This window comes from Siphateles boraxobius, unplaced genomic scaffold (genome assembly GCF_051911475.1).
Source record: "Siphateles boraxobius isolate OS27281-9 unplaced genomic scaffold, OSU_SipBor_1 5, whole genome shotgun sequence".
In the NCBI taxonomy this organism is placed as follows: domain Eukaryota; kingdom Metazoa; phylum Chordata; class Actinopteri; order Cypriniformes; family Leuciscidae; genus Siphateles; species Siphateles boraxobius.
Window position 1 is genome coordinate 3941775 of NW_027509141.1, and position 18109 is coordinate 3959883.

General features: G+C 44.7%; 1 protein-coding gene and 6 non-coding genes across 8 annotated transcripts; 4 read left to right on the top strand and 3 right to left on the bottom strand.

The window, feature by feature from the left end:
• Positions 1-3075: 3075 nt before the first annotated feature.
• trnae-cuc (transfer RNA glutamic acid (anticodon CUC)) lies at positions 3076-3147 on the top strand. The gene has a single exon. It is a non-coding gene; the product is annotated as a tRNA-Glu (tRNA).
• A 5413-nt stretch (positions 3148-8560) lies between these two features.
• Positions 8561-10010, bottom strand: LOC143712003 (uncharacterized). 2 transcript variants are annotated; one of them, XR_013194953.1, is made up of 4 exons: positions 9280-10010; positions 8950-9145; positions 8727-8818; positions 8561-8650 (listed from the first exon to the last, which is right to left on the bottom strand). XR_013194953.1 is itself a non-coding variant. In XM_077204235.1 (3 exons), exons 1-3 carry the CDS (start codon positions 9986-9988, stop codon positions 8815-8817), a joined length of 909 nt encoding a protein of 302 aa, XP_077060350.1. In that variant the 5' UTR covers positions 9989-10010; the 3' UTR covers positions 8586-8814. The 2 variants fall into 2 exon arrangements, 1 of the variants encoding a protein (XP_077060350.1); XM_077204235.1 differs by having other exon boundaries at positions 8586-8818.
• Positions 10011-12284: 2274 nt separating this feature from the next.
• On the top strand, positions 12285-12356 carry trnae-cuc (transfer RNA glutamic acid (anticodon CUC)). Its single transcript has one exon. It is a non-coding gene; the product is annotated as a tRNA-Glu (tRNA).
• Positions 12357-12471: 115 nt separating this feature from the next.
• Positions 12472-12558, bottom strand: trnay-gua (transfer RNA tyrosine (anticodon GUA)). The gene is given in 2 exon segments: positions 12472-12507; positions 12522-12558. It is a non-coding gene; the product is annotated as a tRNA-Tyr (tRNA).
• Positions 12559-14233: 1675 nt separating this feature from the next.
• On the top strand, positions 14234-14304 carry trnae-cuc (transfer RNA glutamic acid (anticodon CUC)). The gene has a single exon. It is a non-coding gene; the product is annotated as a tRNA-Glu (tRNA).
• An 871-nt stretch (positions 14305-15175) lies between these two features.
• On the bottom strand, positions 15176-15248 carry trnar-acg (transfer RNA arginine (anticodon ACG)). The gene has a single exon. It is a non-coding gene; the product is annotated as a tRNA-Arg (tRNA).
• Positions 15249-15899: 651 nt separating this feature from the next.
• On the top strand, positions 15900-15971 carry trnae-cuc (transfer RNA glutamic acid (anticodon CUC)). The gene has a single exon. It is a non-coding gene; the product is annotated as a tRNA-Glu (tRNA).
• The last annotated feature ends 2138 nt before the right edge of the window (positions 15972-18109 follow it).

The window sequence follows — 18109 nt, forward strand, 5'->3', positions numbered from 1 at the left end:
GGATAACATCTTCTTTTTATTTTCGAGATGGGAGTAACTCTCCATCCTTCCAATTTTCCAAGAATTTCAACATCATCAAGATAGACGGGCAGGTGCATGAAGGAAACAACATAGTCTCTGTTTTGCAAATTTTTCACTTCACATTTCACTCCTTTTAATACCAGTCTATCAGTCAGTTTGACACACATTTCGTCTTTTTCTATTGTCAGTCCATCAGTCAGTTTGACACACATTTCGTCTTTTTCCATTGTCAGTTCATATTCCTTTCCTTGTCTTGGTCTTAATGCTAAAATTTCCCCATGCCCACATAATTCCGTTACAGCTTTAATTATATCCTCCGCTCTTACATCGATCACGTTTTCCACATTCACAATCACTGTAGCCTCTTTAAAATTTTTCCTTTCGCTGATTTTCTCTCTCACATCTCGGGTTTTTCCGTTTCTCACTAGTGGTCGATTATCCAGTCCATTGTCGTTTGCCTTGCGTTGTTCTCCTGCCAGTCCATTGTCAATTACCGTGCGTGTTCCTCCTGCCAGTCCATTGTCAATTACCGTGCGTGTTCCTCCAACCAGTCCAGTGTCGTTTGCCGTTAATCCGTCCATGCTTGCAAAAAAATAAAAATAACCACCCTCCAGCAAACAAAAGCTGATGTTAAGTGGTTTGAAAAAAAAAATTAAGCGAAAAAAAAAAAAACGAACTTAAAGTAACAAAAACTCAAAAAACAAAACACAAATAGAGAAACAAAAATGGGGGAGAGCCTTGCTCTCCAACTGCAGCCAACTCACTTCCTGGAACGTACCAACTAGATCGGGCGTGACCAAGGTGATCAGGAAGGGGTCAGATGAGGGGCCTGCTACAAAAACCTTTATGATTGAGGCCTCACATGTTGGGGATCTCGTTTTTTTTTTAATTTTTTTTTTCATGTTAAGTTGTGGTGTTGTTAGGATATTCCTACAGAGCCTGTGACAGTTTCTCAGCAGAAGAACTGGGATCCAGGGCCAGAGACGTCTATAAACTGGTCGCAAAGTAAGGTCCTTGTGACAGTACTCATGCAATGCATTTGAAAAGACGCATAGTATTGTATGGTAACCGTTATCCTACTGACAAAGCAGCCTATTGTTGGACTGTCAATTTTTAATATTTCTCAACCAATCCAATAATATTAATAACAAAAACTATGGGATAATAAAAGGACATAATAATACGGCTAAGGGCTGACAGCGTAGTAAAAGAGACAGAACGAGCCAGCCAGGAGCCGAACCTAGAATCTTCTGATCCGTAGTCAGACGCGTTATCCATTGCCCCACTGGCCCACCTAACTGTTGGTGTTCGACTGGGCAGAGGCCTCTCATGTAATCTACTTTTTCTCATGCTATTAACAGACCTGGAGCCAACATCAGGAAGGGGTCAGATGAGGGGCCTCCTAGAAAAACCTTCGAGATGGAGGCCTCACATGTTGGGGATCTCGTTGTTGTTAGGATATTCCTATTGAGCCTGTGACAGTTTCTCAGCGGAAGAACTGGGATCCAGGGTCAGAGCCGTCTGCAAAAACTGCTATAAAAACCTTCGAGATGGAGGCCTCACATGTTTGGGATCTTACATTTTTTGTGTTCATGGCAATTTGTGGTGTTGTTAGGATATTCCTACAGAGCCTGTGACAGTTTCTCAGCAGAAGAACTGGGATCCAGCGCCAGAGATGTCTGCAAAAAACTGCTATAAAAACCTTCAAGATGCAGGCCTCACATTTTGGGGATCTCGGTTGCTTTGTTTTCATGGCAAGTTGTGGTGTTGTTAGGATATTCCTACAGAGTCTCTGACAGTATGTCAGCGGAAGATCTGGGATCCAGGGTCAGGGGTCAGTGACGTCTCCTCTCCTGGAGGAAAATACAAGTATTAGTGGTCTTACTGCAAAATCTGGTAGAGGCCAACAGCCGGGCTTGATGGGCAGGCGTCAACAGACCTTCCATGGTGGTCTAGTGGTTAGGATTCGGCGCTCTCACTGCCGCGGCCAGGGTTTGATTCCCGGTCAGGGAATGAGCTTTTGCCCACCACCGGAGGATGTGATTTTAAAATGCCGAACTACGAACTCAAGTGCTGACGCCCTCGTCGAGAAGCACAGCCAAGGAAATGTTTATGTGTGAATAAGACCTCCTTCGAGCCGGAGTCGAACCAGGTACCTAAGGATTGCCAACGTGCCATCTACAGTCCACCGCTCTACAAGCTGAGCTATCGAAGATCTCGTTTTTTTTCATGTTAAGTTGTGGTGTTGTTAGGATATTCCTACAGAGCCTGTGACAGTTTCTCAGCAGAAGAACTAGGATCCAGGGCCAGAGACATCTGCAAAAAACTGCTATAAGAACCTTCGAGATGCAGGCCTCACATGTTGGGGATCTCATTGGTTTTGTTTTCATGGCAAGTTGTGGTGTTGTTAGGATATTCCTACTGAGCCTGTGACAGTTTCTCAGCGGAAGAACTGGGATCCAGGGTCAGAAACGTCTGCAAAAAACTGCTATAAAACCTTCGAGATGGAGGCCTCACATGTTGGGGATCTTAAATTTTTTGTGTTCATGGCAAGTTGTGGTGTTGTTAGGATATTTCTACAGAGTCTGTGACAGTTTCTCAGTGGAAGAACTGGGATCCAGGGTCAGAGACGTCTGCAAAAAACTGCTATAAAAACCTTCGAGATGGAGGCCTCACATGTTGGGGATCTTACATTTTTTGTGTTCATGGCAAGTTGTGGTGTTGTTAGGATATTCCTACAGAGTCTGTGACAGTTTCTCAGTGGAAGAACTGGGATCCAGGTTAAGAGATGCCTGCAAAAAACTGCTATAAAAACCTTCGAGATGGAGGCCTCACATGTTGGGGATCTCGGTTGCTTTGTTTTCATGGCAAGTTGTGGTGTTGTTAGGATATTCCTACAGAGTCCGTGACATGTTGTCAGCGGAAGATCTGGGATCCAGGGTCAGGGGTCAGTGACGTCTCCTCTCCTGGAGGAAAATACAAGTATTAGTGGTCTTGCTGCAAAATCTGGTAGAGGCCAACATATGGGCTTGAGGGGCAGTTGTCAACAGACCTTCCCTGGTGGTCTAGTGGTTAGGATTCGGCGCTCTCACCACCGCGGCCCGGGTTCGATTCCCGGTCAGGGAATGAGCTTTTGCCCACCACCGGAGGACGTGATTTTAAAATGCCGAACTACGAACTCAAGTGCTGAAGCCCTCGTCGAGAAGCACGGCCAAGGAAATGTTTATGTGTGAAAATGACCTCCTTCGAGCCGGAGTCGAACCAGCGACCTAAGGATTGCCAACGTGCCACCTACAGTCCTCTGCTCTACCAGCTTACCTATCGAAGGTACACTGATTGGGGACTGAACCTCAACATATCAGGTTGCTGAAGCTCTGCCACTGGCTAAAACTGCTACTGGCACAGACATACGTGCTGGTTGTTTAGATTAAGTGATGCAAAGGCAACCCAATCTTCTCATACCGGGAGTCGAACCCGGGCCGCCTGGGTGAAAACCAGGAATCCTGACCGCTAGATCGTATGGGATCTTCTTTCCACCTGGAGCAGACCCTTTTGCTTTTAGTGTGTGAATGCCCCCTTTAAGAACATGGGAATGATCCGAAGGGAATGTTTACTGAATTCAATTTCATCAGGCTCAACAGAGGGAGCTCTCATTTGCCCCGCCAAGGGGGTTCAGTTTCCTCCGATTCCTGCGATGGCATAATATACACTATAAACTGTTCGTAAAGCAAGGTCCTTGTGACAGTACTCATGCAATGCATTTGAAAAGACGCGTAGTATTGTATGGTAACCGTTGTCCTACTGACAAAGCAGCCAATTGTTGGACTGTCAATTTTTAATATTTCTCAACCAATCCAATAATATTAATAACAAAAACTATGGGATAATAAAAGGAAATAATAAAACGGCTAAGGGCTGACAGCGTAGTAAAAGTGGTAGAACGAGCCAGCCAGGAGTCGAACCTAGAATCTTCTGATTCGTAGTCAGGCGCATTATCCATTGCTCCAAGGACAGCGCGCATGCGTCTATCAAAGCTAGCACAAGTTGCCTGAAATTGACCCAAAGATCTTAGGTTCGAATCCCGCTCGTCCAAACTTTTTATGACTAATGTTAATTATTAGGATAAACGTTTTTTAACTACACATTTAAGTCCAGATAATTCTGTCATGTGTAGAAATTAACATATGTATATAATAATACAGTTAACAATAATAATAATAATTAGAAGAGGAAGAAGATGAAGAAGAAAAACACAAAAACGTCCTAACCCATTATATTTTTTTAATATAACCAAAACAATTATTAAAACTGGTAATATTAATAATAATAGTAGTAATAATAATCTGGTACATAAATAACTTAAGGCATAACTAAACATAAATAAACTAAACTAAATGCTTCTAATCTATTATTATTATTATTTAAAATATATATTATTATAATAATAATAGTAATAATGATATTAATGATAATCAGGTACATAAATAACTTAAATGCTTCTCATCTATTATTATTATTATTAGTAATAATAGTAATAATGATATTAATGATAATCAGGTACATAAATAACTTAAGGCATAAGTTAACGTAATAAAATAACTAAAATAAACTCTTCTCATCCAGGCAACCACCTGTTGCCCAGAAATTAAAATGTGTATATAATTTTAGGTTAGTTGTTGTAGTAAATAATACAGTAAACAACAATAATAATAATGAAAAGAGGAAGTAGATGAATATGAAAAAACACAGAAACATCCAAACCCATTACATTTTTTTTTATATAATCACATTCCGGTACATAAATATCTTAAGGCATAGCTAAACATAAATAAACAAAAAAAAAATGCTTCTCATCTATTATTATTATGATTATTATTAAAAATATATATATTTTTAATAATAAAAGTAATAATGATATTAATGATAATCAGGTACATAAATAACTTAAGGCATAAGTTCACGTAACAAAATAACTAAAATAAACTGTTCTCATCCAGGCAACCACCGGTTGCCCTGACGACAGCTACTAACAGGACCATTAAAACAATGGACCACCAATCTCTGGATACTGTAGTTTCTTTCCCTGGGCCAAGAATTTTACTTAACTCCAATAAGAATTAAATTACCTTATACAGTATACCTGTCTTTCACTCCTATTCTAAAAACTGTAAACAAATGTAATCAAATAAAGTGTAAGAAAAGTAAAATGAATAAAACACAAATAAAGTTACAAACACAACACCCATTATCCCCATCCTACTCACAGATGCATGCGCGCAACAAACACCCACACACACACACACACACACACACACACACACACACACACACACACACACACACACACACACACACACACACACACACACACACACACACACACACACACACACACAAACACACACCAACCATGTTTAAAAATGGTTCAAAAGGCATCACACACATAGTTGTTATACATTTTAAAGACAGCTGTCATTGTTGGAGAATTGCTCTATAATCAAACATTAATCAAATAAATAAATAAAAATAACATGCTGAAAGAGCAATTTTAAGAAGCTGGAGGGTTGTCATTTCCTGGCTTTTTTTCCCTATAACCTCGTTCCATCAGCACAGACCTCCATTCATCATATGATTTAGTCTCAGACTCTTCGCAGTACCAGTTGCCAAAGTACTGAAGATGTGTTGGTGGCTTTCTCTCCTTATTGCACTTTCTGCAAAGAAGGACGTCTGTCTTCCTAACATACTTTCTTGTCACTGTTCCAGTGCTCTCCCTCTTCTGTTTTCTCTTTCTATATTGCTGAGTGGAGTAAGGAACCGCTTGACTGGATGTCTGTGTCTGAGCTGATGGTGGCATAGCTGACGGTAATGGGAGGTTGAAGAACATCACCTGTGAGGGACCAGGCACTGTAGGAAGCTGCACAGGTGGTAAAATGAAAGGGAGAGAGACAGGTGGTGCTGGTGCAATAGGGACAGGAAGTCCTTGATGTGATGGTGGAGCCTGGAAGATGGCCTGAGGTTGCAACCTCCCCTTGAGTTTTGCCTCCCCAGCAGTATTTGGTGGCAGGATAAAAAGGTGTGGCTCTGACAAATTGCCGGAACAGAGAGTCGGTCCTTTCTGCATAGCAGCAGGAAGGTTCTCAGGTCCTGCCATGGGTGCTTCAGGGGCTTGGATACCCTGTTTCAATATCTCCTGTTCCTGTGACTTACAACGCCTGCTGTACCTGGGAAAACATAAAGCAACCAATTTGAATAAACATTTAAGCAATTATACAAAAGATGGTATGTTCAACTACGGTTTGATCATGACTATGATGCAACAGCAAGACACAGCTGAGATCACAGAGCAATTGATCATACCCTTGTCTCGGGTATCCTTGCTTTAGTAAAATGCCGCTGCAGTGAGAGGTGCAGTGAGAGGTGCAGTGAGAGATGCAGTGAGAGGTGCAGTGAGAGATGCAGTGAGAGGTGCAGTGAGAGGTGCAGTGAGAGGTGCAGTGAGAGGTGCAGTGAGAGGTGCAGTGAGAGATGCAGTGAGAGATGCAGTGAGAGATGCAGTGAGAGGTGCAGTGAGAGATGCAGTGAGAGATGCAGTGACAGATGCAGTGAGAGAAGCAGTGAGAGATGCAGTGAGAGGTGCAGTGAGAGATGCAGTGAGTGATGCAGTGAGAGATAAAGTGAGAGATGCAGTGAATGATGCAGTGAGAGATGCAGTGAGAGGTGCAGTGAGTGATGCAGTGAGAGGTGCAGGTGCAGAGAGAGGTGAAAAAAAAACTGATTTGCTTTTTACTGGAATGCTTTTGAATGTGAACAGTACGGTACATGTGGAAATAAAAGTCCCAACCAAGAAATTTAGTGTGAAAACGGGGGATTGCATGTTTTGCATGCAAATACCTTTAAAACTGACACATACAAGTCTATGTAGTTTTTGAAATGTCAATAATAGCCATTATTTTGAAACCTGGTGTACTTTAATTGACTGCATGTACCTTGTGAAGTGAAATCAAGTGTTATTCTTTGACAGAATAATTTCATTTTGAGTCAGATTTCCAGTGTTTTGGGAAATTTAGTGTGTAGAGAAAGATGTGTTCTATTTTGAAATGAAGAGTTAGTATATATTTAACAAAATGTGTTTTTTAGAAGAAAATCATCCATTTGGCCAATTGCGTTTTGTTGGTGTGAGTCTGTGTTAAGAGTTTCAAAAAAGTATCTGAAGTATGGGTAAGCGCTTTTTGGCGATTGAAAAAAACTGTAAGACAACCACATAAAAGACTTGAACGCTTTGTGTGGCACTTCAATTTATGCTTAGCTGGAACAATGCTAATTTACTCACCATTGTGTGACTGTTGCAGTGTTAACTTCTGGGAGCCGGATGGTGGTTTCGCTCATCACCTTAGCATTGGTGAGGATGCACTCTCGGATGTGCTTGTAAGCACGCACCACCATTGTGAAGCGGGACACCCTCATTCCATCACACCGCACTGCTTTTGGGTAGAGGGCACAAAGCCTTGTGAAGATGGCCTCCACCACTCGGTTGCAGTCAGGCCACTGTGCAGGACTATGAGCCCCAACGAAACACCTGCAAATTACAGCAGAATACATATTCATTTCAATGTGTGATCCTTACTCTGTTATTTTTCTTGTTTGTTTCCCCCTTTTCTAATCTGTCGGTTTTGCTTTGTGTTGTCTAGATGTAAATTTTTAATATCTGTGCATAGTTATGTTTTGTGGTTTGTTTTATACAAAATTTAAGACAATCAAGAACCTGTGTTTGCTAAATTTAACATACCTTTTGGTGCTCTCCACACCTGGTGCCACAATCTTCTTAGTGGCTCTGAATCGTCCCTGTTTTAGGGAGGTTTGGTGACGTCGTGGGAAAATGGTTTTCCTCTTGTCATACTCCCCCAATGCCTGCCATAGGGTGATGATCTTGACACACTCTTCTCCAGTCAAGGCCAGACGGTGGTCTCTGAGGCTAACCAAGAACTCTGCCAAGTCCTGCACGGCTCCATACCCCCCAATATTATCAGGTCCAACAGAATCCTAGAATAAAAGATAATTTAGGAACTTTTGATAGCAGCAATGAATACAAATATTCACATGAAAGCACAGCAAACATAACTAAGATTTTGTTTACAGACGTAAATGTACACTGGGCCCTTACATCATGATAAGTGTTCTCTTCAGATGTCAGAAGACCAGTTTCAGCTGATAATTGGTCCACTGGAACTACATGAAAAAGGCAAACATTCAGTTTAAATTTGTAATTTTGCCTTTCAATAAGACATATATACATAGAGGTGGTGGTAATTGTTGTCACAATAACTCTATATAGATACTTTGGTAAACTCACAGCTATGTGCTCCAGGAAAGAGTCCTGGCTTTGAATGACTGTGCAGTGGGCTGGTGACAGGAGACGGAGGGACCACAGACAATGATGAAATGGAGCTGGTGACAGGAGATGTAACTGGTGATGGAGGAACCACAGACAATGATGAAATGGAGCTGGTGACAGGAGATGTCACTGGTGATGGAGGAAGCACAGACAATGATGAAATGGAGCTGGTGACAGGAGGGGTTGGAGATGATGCTGCAGACACTGATGCTTGTGAAGAGGCAACAGGTGTCCGTTCTGTGTCAAAGGTGGGGACAGTGATGTCCTGAAACTCCTCAAGTTCAGCATAACTTTCATCCACTTCTATACCAACCTCAGTGGTCTCGGACTCTTCAATGGCCAACTTGTAGTCCTGCAGAACTTTACCAGTTTGCTGGTAAAGGTATTCCACTCCAATAAGCTCACCTTTAAAATATTAAAACATTGAAAATTAGATAATATACCAGGATATTATATTATAATTCAGAGGTTAAATGGTATGTGTACACTTAAAAAAAATGTGACCCAAAACAACAAATAGTTATCTACCAGTGCACTTTCTTGGCCCAACATAAGGGATGATTTTCTTGCCCATAACCTCCTCTGCAAGAGTATTGACAGCATGACGCAGAAGATGATTGTAGGAATGGGGCTGCTGCTCATCAGTTGTTGCTGCCACAGCCCGGTCCTCATTCCACCTTGCAAGTCCATCCAAAAGATACGCCTGGAAGAAGGTGTCACTCGCCAGCGTACCTGTAAATTCAAAAAAGAAAAATAAGACCACACAAAAATGTCATATGGATACACAAATAGCTGTTCCCATAGTTATTTTAATATATAATTAAATCAAATCTTATTTTAATAATTCAGTTAGGTCACTTATTTACCTGGGATGAATCTGTTAAGGTGCAGGTGAAATGACTCAAGCGAAGTGGAACCTCTGGCACAGCGGTAGGTTGGCAGACGGTGCCCTCCCTTCACTACAGTGCCCGTCTGCATGTAGAGCTGCACACCTACAGGATCCTGGATGCAGGCCACATGCTTCCGCTGGGACTTCAATATCTCTCTCATCCGGGCTGAGTTTATTAGTGGGACTCCCATAGTGTCACGACCAGCTTCTCCATCAAAGGCCTGAATATGGCTCTCAATCAGCGCCAGGGTCTCCTTGGTCCCGCGAGTGGTTCTCCTGCAATGTAGGGCTAGCTTGTTACGGCTGATACAGCGCAGCACATCAGCCTCGGATGTAGGTTTCCAGTTAGCTTCTAGCTCTGCATGCTTTGCCTTCTTCAGGGCCGTCAGGTCAACCTGGTCCCACATGAAAATACAGTGGCTGAGGCGACTCATAAATGTGGCATACAACTGATGAGAGTCAGTGGTGCAACCCACAGCAAACCTCCGCATGAATTGCCATACATCTAAACGGATGATCATTTGCTCCCACTCTTCAAACATTCTTCTCAGAAGAGTGTTGCCACAGCAGTCTCGGTCGACATACAGTACCTCGGGAGGAGCCACCCCAGCCACTCTGAATCGCTTGATGAGGCCTTCAATCATTGGCCCGAGACCAAAACCTTCGCTGGCTGTGAGCACGGACATGATCACCTGTCCGTGCTCATTGCCAACATTGGTTGCCCAGGTAGCAGTGCCATAGCTGCGTCCTGCTAGTTTTCTGGCCACTTTTTTTGTTGAATCCATTTTTAAGATCCGACCATATTGTGATGTGATAGTGGCCTTGATCTCATCCAGCCTTTGCAGGGCGTACACCTGCATCAACCAGCGGTGCTTAGGGACAGAAGGCATTGAAGGAGCAGATTCAAATGTCACAGGCAGGATCAGGCTACAAGTGACAGCACTGGCAATCCCCTTGCAATCTGTCAGATACTGGACTGTCTTTTGCAACCACACCTCAGTATGACGTTCCTGCAGCTTGCGCTGGATCTGGCTGCTGCTGTTTCCCAGCCCTCGCTGACGCATCAAACATACTACCTCGACGTCACATGCAAGTTTTGATGTAAGAATGCAAGGGAACTGCACCCTGTGGCCAATGTCGAGCTGGGAGACGATAACATGGCTCCAGCTGATGACCTTCCTCTTACATCTTCGGCAGGCCAGGTACTCAGATGCCACAAAGTATATCTTACCCAAGGCAAACACCTGCCTGATCTTTTGATGCAAGCCAGCTGAGGTCAGAAGGTCTTTCTGACAGTCTGGATGTGGACAGGTCAGCTTCACTTGCCACAGTTTTCGTGGCATCCAGAGCAGCAGGGGATGGCCAAAGTAGTTCTCTAACGGAGGGCAATTACTGGTCTTCAGTGGAACCTGTGGAGGATACCACCAAAGTTTGTCCACCCTGCTAAAGATCAGCTCAGGATGGCCTTGTGCTGTCCACCTGAACAGAGCCTTGGAAATCCACCTCTGATCCACTTGAGGCAGAGTGTGTATCCATCCAGATGGAAGACAGACTCGTTGTGCTGGGGGAAAAAAAATGTAATAAATACAACAAATGCAAATTCACAATAACTTCCCTTAACTTTTTTATCCCTGGAATGGAACTTGAATATTTTGTTGCATGTTTTAAATAAGTATAAACGTACATGCTAGATGTGCCATCTCAAACTTAGTTGCCTCTGCCAGCAGTGTGCTGTCATCTATCTCAATGGACACAGTCGGGCGAGTGAGGATAGCTGAGGTCCCTGTGGCTGCCTCAATGGACACAGTCGGGCGAGTGAGGATAGCTGAGGTCCCTGTGGCTGCCTCAATGGACACAGTCGGGCGAGTGAGGATAGCTGAGGTCCCTGTGGCTGCCTCAATGGACACAGTCGGGCGAGTGAGGATAGCTGAGGTCCCTGTGGCTGCCTCAATGGACACAGTCGGGCGGATGAGGGTGGCTGAGGGCCGCGTACGTGCCTGGGCCAAAGCTACAAAACAAAACACAGAACAGTCTGCTACTGGCACTACTGGCTACTGGCACAGACATACGTGCTGGTTGTTTCGATTAAGTGATGCAAAGGCAACCCAATCTTCTCATACCGGGAGTCGAACCCCGGGCCGCCTGGGTGAAAACCAGGAATCCTGACCGCTAGATCATATGGGATCTTCTTTCCACCTAGAGCAAGCCCTTTTGCTTTTAGTGTGTGACCGCCCCCTTTAAGAACATGGGAATGATCCGAAGAGAACCTTCGAGATGCAGGCCTCACATGTTGGGGATCTCATTGGTTTTGTTTTCATGGCAAGTTGTGGTGTTGTTAGGATATTCCTACAGAGCCTGTGACAGTTTCTCAGCAGAAGAACTGGGATCCAGGGCCAGAGACTTCTGCAAAAACTGATATAAAAACCTTCGAGATGCAGGCCTCACATGTTGGGGATCTTAAATTTTTTGTGTTCATGGCAAGTTGTGGTGTTGTTAGGATATTCCTACAGAGTCTGTGACCGTTTCTCAGTTGAAGAACTAGGATCCAGGGTCAGAGACGTCTGCAAAAAACTGCTATAAAAACCTTCGAGATGGAGGCCTCACATGTTGGGGATCTTAAATTTTTTGTGTTCATGGCAAGTTGTGGTGTTTTTAGGATATTCCTACAGAGTCTGTGACAGTTTCTCAGTGGAAGAACTGGGATCCAGGTTAAGAGACGCCTGCAAAAAACTGCTATAAAAACCTTCGAGATGGAGGCCTCACATGTTGGGGATCTCGGTTGCTTTGTTTTCATGGCAAGTTGTGGTGTTGTTAGGATATTCCTACAGAGTCTGTGACAGTTTGTCAGCGGAAGATCTGGGATCCAGGGTCAGGGGTCAGTGACGTCTCCTCTCCTGGAGGAAGATACAAGTATTAGTGGTCTTGCTGCAAAATCTGGTAGAGGCCAACAGCCGGGCTTGAGGGGCAGGTGTCAACAGACCTTCACTGGTGGTCTAGTGGTCAGGATTCGGCGCTCTCACCGCCGCGGCCCGGGGTCGATTCCCGGTCAGGGAATGAGGTTTTGCCCACCACCGGAGGACGTGATTTTAAAATGCCGAACTACGAACTAAAGCGCTGAAGCCCTCGTCAAGAAGCATGGCCAAGGAAATGTTTATGTGTGAAAAAGACCTCCTTCGAGGCGGAGTCGAACCAGCGACCTAAGGATTGCCAACGTGCCACCTACAGTCCTCCGCTCTACCAGCTGAGCTATCGAAGGCACACTGATTGGGGACTGAACCTCAACATATCAGGTTGCTGAAGCTCTGCCACTGGCTAAAACTGCTACTGACACAGACATACGTGCTGGTTGTTTCGATTAAGTGATGCAAAGGGAACCCAATCTTCTCATACCAGGATTCGAACCCTGGCCGCCTGGGTGAGAACCAGGAATCCTGACCGCTAGACCATATGGAATCTTCTTTCCACCTGGAGCAGGCCATTTTGCTTTTAGTGTGTGACCGCCCCCTTTAAGAACATGGGAATGATCCGAAGGGAATGTTTACTGAATTCAATTTCATCAGGCTCAACAGAGGGAGCTCTCATTTGCCTCGCCAAGGGGGTTCAGTTTCCTCCGATTCCTGCGATGGCATAATAGACACTATAAACTGGTCGTAAAGCAAGGTGCTTGTGACAGTACTCATGCAATGCATTTGAAAAGACGCATAGTATTGTATGGTAACCGTTATCCTACTGACAAAGCAGCCTATTGTTGGACTACCAATTTTTAAAATTTCTCAACCAATCCAATAATATTAATAACAAAAACTATGGGATAATATAGGGAAATAATAAAACAGCTACGGGCTGACAGCGTAGTAAAACAGGCAGATCGAGCCAGCCAGGAGTCGAAACCTAGAATCTTCTAATCCGTAGTCAGACGCGTTATCCATTGCGCCACTGGCCCACCTAACTGTTGGTATTTGACTGGGCAGGGGCCTGTCATGAAATCTACTTATTCTCATGCTATTAACAGACCTGGAGCCAACATCAGGAAGGGGTCAGATGAGGGGCCTGCTACAAAAACCTTCGAGATGCAGGCCTCACGTGTTGGGGATCTCGTTTTTTTTCATGTTAAGTTGTGGTGTTGTTAGGATATTCCTACAGAGCCTGTGACAGTTTCTCAGCAGAAGAACTGGGATCCAGGGCCAGAGAAGTCTGAAAAAAATGATATAAAAACCTTCGAGATGCAGGCCTCACATGTTGGGGATCTCATTGGTTTTGTTTTCATGGCAAGTTGTGGTGTTGTTAGGATATGCCTACTGAGCCTGTGACAGTTTATCAGCGGAAGAACTGGGATCCAGGGTCAGAAACGTCTGCAAAAAACTGCTATAAAAACTTCGAGATGGAGGCCTCACATGTTGGGGATCTTAAATTTTTTGTGTTCATGGCAAGTTGTGGTGTTGTTAGGATATTCCTACAGAGTCTGTGACAGTTTCTCAGTGGAAGAACTGGGATCCAGGGTCAGAGACGTCTGCAAAAAACTGCTATAAAAACCTTCGAGATGGAGAACTCACATGTTGGGGATCTTAATTTTTTTGTGTTCATGGCAAGTTGTGGTGTTGTTAGGATATTCCTACAGAGTCTGTGACAGTTTCTCAGTGGAAGAACTGGGATCCAGGTTAAGAGACGTCTGCAAAAAACTGCTATAAAAACCTTCGAGATGGAGGCCTCACATGTTGGGGATCTCGGTTGCTTTGTTTTCATGGCAAGTGTTGGTGTTGTTAGGATATTCCTACAGAGTCTGTGACAGTTTGTCAACGGAAGATCTGGGATCCAGGGTCAGGGGTCAGTGGCGTCTCCTCTCCTGGAGGAAAATACAAGTATTAGTGGTCTTGCTGCAAAATCTGGTAGAGGCCAACAGCCGGGCTTGAGGGTCAGGCGTCAACAGACCTTCCCTGGTGGTCTAGTGGTTAGGATTCGGCGCTCTCACCGCCGTGGCCCGGGTTGATTCCCGGTCAGGGAATGTGCTTTTGCCCACCACCGGAGGACGTGAATTTAAAATGCTGAACTATGAACTCAAGCGCTTTTGCCCACCACCGGAAGACTTGAATTTAAAAAGCCGAACTATGAACTCAAGCGCTGACGCCCTCGTCGAGAAGCACGGCCACGGAAATGTTTATGTGTGAAAAAGACCTCCTTCGAGCCGGAGTGGAACTAGCGACCTAAGGATTGCCAACTCACCACCTACATTCCTCCGCTTTACCTTTTGAGCTATCGAAGGCACACTGACTGCTGACAGAACCTCAACATATCAGGTTGCTGAAGCTCTGCCACTGGCTAAAACTGCTACTGGCACAGACAGACGTGCTGTTCGTTTCGATTAAGTGATGCAAAGGCAACCCAATCTTCTCATACCGGGAGTCGAACCCCGGCCGCCTGGGTGAAAACCAGGAATCCTGACCGCTAGATCATATGGGATCTTCTTTCCACCTGGAGCAGGCCCTTTTGCTTTTAGTGTGTGACCGCCCCCTTTAAGAACATGGGAATGATCCGAAGGGAATGTTTACTGAATTCAATTTCATCAGGCTCAACAGAGGGTGCTCTCATTTGCCTCGCCAAGGGGATTCAGTTTCCTCCGATTCCTGCGATGGCATAATAGACACTATAAACTGGTCGTAAAGCAAGGTGCTTGTGACAGTACTCATGCAATGCATTTGAAAAGACGCATAGTATTGTATGGTAACCGTTATCCTACTGACAAAGCAGCCTATTGTTGGACTGTCAATTTTTAATATTTCTCAACCAATCCAATAATATTAATAACAAAAACTATGGGATAATAATAGGAAATAATAAAACGGCTAAAGGCTGACAGCGTAGTAAAAGAGGCAGATCGAGCCAGCCAGGAGTCGACCCTGGAATCTTCTGATTCGTAGTCAGACGCGTTATCCATTGCGCCACTGGCCCAGCTAACTGTTGGTGTTTGACTGCGAACAGGCCTGTCATTAAATCTACTTTTTCTCATGCTATTAACAAACCTGGAGCCAACATCAGGAAGGGGTCAGATGAGGGGCCTGCTACAAAAACCTTCGAGATGGAGGCCTCACATGTTGGGGATCTCGTTGTTGTTAGGATATTCCTACAGAGCCTGTGACAGTTTCTCAGCAGAAGAACTGGGATCCAGGGCCAGAGAAATCTGCAAAAAAACTGCTATAAAAACCTTCGAGATGCAGGCCTCACATGTTGGGGATCTCATTGTTTTTGTTTTCATGGCAAGTTGTGGTGTTGTTAGGATATTCCTACTGAGCCTGTGACAGTTTCTCAGCGGAAGAACTGGAATCCAGGGTCAGAGACGTCTGCAAAAAACTGCTATAAAAACCTTTGAGATGGAGGCCTCACATGTTGGGGATCTTACATTTTTTGTTTTCATGGCAAGTTGTGGTATTGTTAGGATATTCCTACAGAGTCTGTGACAGTTTGTCTGAGGAAGATCTGGGATCCAGGGACAGGGGTCAGTGACGTCTCCTCTCCTGGAGGAAAATACAAGTATTAGTGGTCTTGCTGCAAAATCTGGTAGAGGCCAACAGTTGGGCTTGAGGGGCAGGGGTCAACAGACCTTCCCTGGTGGTCTAGTGGTTAGTATTTGGCGCTCTCACCGCCGTGGCCTGGGTTCGATTCCCGGTCAGGGAATGAGCTTTTGCCCACCACCGGAGGACGTGAATTTAAAATGCCGAACTATGAACTCAAGCGCTTTTGCCCACCACCGGAAGACGTGAATTTAAAAAGCCGAACTATGAACTCAAGCGCTGAAGCCCTCGTCGAGAAGCACGGCCACAGAAATGTTTATGTGTGAAAAAGACCTCCTTCGAGCCAGCGACCTAAGGATTGCCAACTTGCCACCTACAGTCCTCCGCTCTACCAGCTGAGCTATCGAAGGCACACTGATTCTGGACAGAACCTCAACATATCAGGTTGCTGAAGCTCTGCCACTGGCTAAAACTGCTACTGGCACAGACAGACGTGCTGTTTGTTTCGATTAAGTGATGCAAAGGCAACCCAATCTTCTCATACCGGGAGTCGAACCCCGGCCGCCTGGGTGAAAACCAGGAATCCTGACCGCTAGATCATATGGGATCTTCTTTCCACCTGGAGCAGGCCCTTTTGATTTTAGTGTGTGACCGCCCCCTTTAAGAACATGGGAATGATCCGAAGGGAATGTTTACTGAATTCAATTTCATCAGGCTCAACAGAGGGAGCTCTCATTTGCCTCGCCAAGGGGGTTCAGTTTCCTCCGATTCCTGCGATGGCATAATAGACACTGTAAACTGGTCGTAAAGCAAGGTCCTTGTGACAGTACTCATGCAATGCATTTGAAAAGACGCATAGTATTGTATGGTAACCGTTATCCTACTGACAAAGCAGCCTATTGTTGGACTGTCAATTTTTAATATTTCTCAACCAATCCAATAATATTAATTAAAAAAACTATGGGATAATAAAAGGAAATAATAAAACGGCTAAGGGCTGACAGCGTAGTAAAAGAGGCAGAAGGAGCCAGCCAGGAGTCGAACCTAGAATCTCCTGATCCGTAGTCAGACGCATTATCCATTGCGCCACTGGCCCACCTAACTGTTGGTGTTCGACTGGGCAGAGGCCTGTCATGACATCTACTTTTTCTCATAGTATTAACAGACCTGGAGCCAACATCAGGAAGGGGTCAGATGTGGGGCCTGCTACAAAAACCTTCGAGATGGAGGCCTCACATGTTGGGGATCTCGTTGTTGTTAGGATATTCCTACAGAAATCTACTTTTTCTCATGCTATTAACAGACCTGGAGCCAACATCAGGAAGGGGTCAGGTGAGGGGCCTGCTACAAAAACCTTCAAGATGGAGGCCTCACATGTTGGGGATCTCGTTGTTGTTAGGATATTCCTACAGAGCCTGTGACAGTTTCTCAGCAGAATACTGGGATCCAGGGCTAGAGACGTCTGCAAAAAACTGCTATAAAAACCTTCGAGATGCAGGCCTCACATGTTGGGGATCTCGTTGTTGTTAGGATATTCCTACAGAAATCTACTTTTTCTCATGCTATTAACAGGCCTAGAGCCAACATCAGGAAGGGGTCAGATGAGGGGCCTGCTACAAAAACCTTCGAGATGGAGGCCTCACATGTTGGGGATCTCGTTGTTGTTAGGATATTCCTACAGAAATCTACTTTTTCTCATGCTGTTAACAGGCCTAGAGCCAACATCAGGAAGGGGTCAGATGAGGGGCCTGCTACAAAAACCTTCGAGATGCAGGCCTCACATGTTGGGGATCTCATTGGTTTTGTTTTCATGGCAAGTTGTGGGGTTGTTAGGATATTCCTACTGAAGCTGTGACAGTTTCTCAGCGGAAGAACTGGGATCCAGGGTCAGAGACGTCTGCAAAAAACTGCTATAAAAACCTTCGAGATGGAGGCCTCACATGTTGGGGATCTTACATTTTTTGTGTTCATGGCAAGGTGTGGTGTTGTTAGGATATTCCTACAGAGTCTGTGACTGTTTCTCAGTGGAAGAACTGGGATCCAGGGTAAGAGACGTCTGCAAAAAACTGCTATAAAAACCTTCGAGATGGAGGCCTCACATGTTGGGGATCTCGGTTGCTTTGTTTTCATGGCAAGTTGAGGTGTTATTAGGATATTCCTACAGAGTCTGTGACAGTTTGTCAGCGGAAGTTCTGGGATCCAGGGTCAGGGGTCAGTGACGTCTCCTCTCCTGGAGGAAAATACAAGTATTAGTGGTCTTGCTGCAAAATCTGGTAGAGGTCAACAGATGGGCTTGAGGGG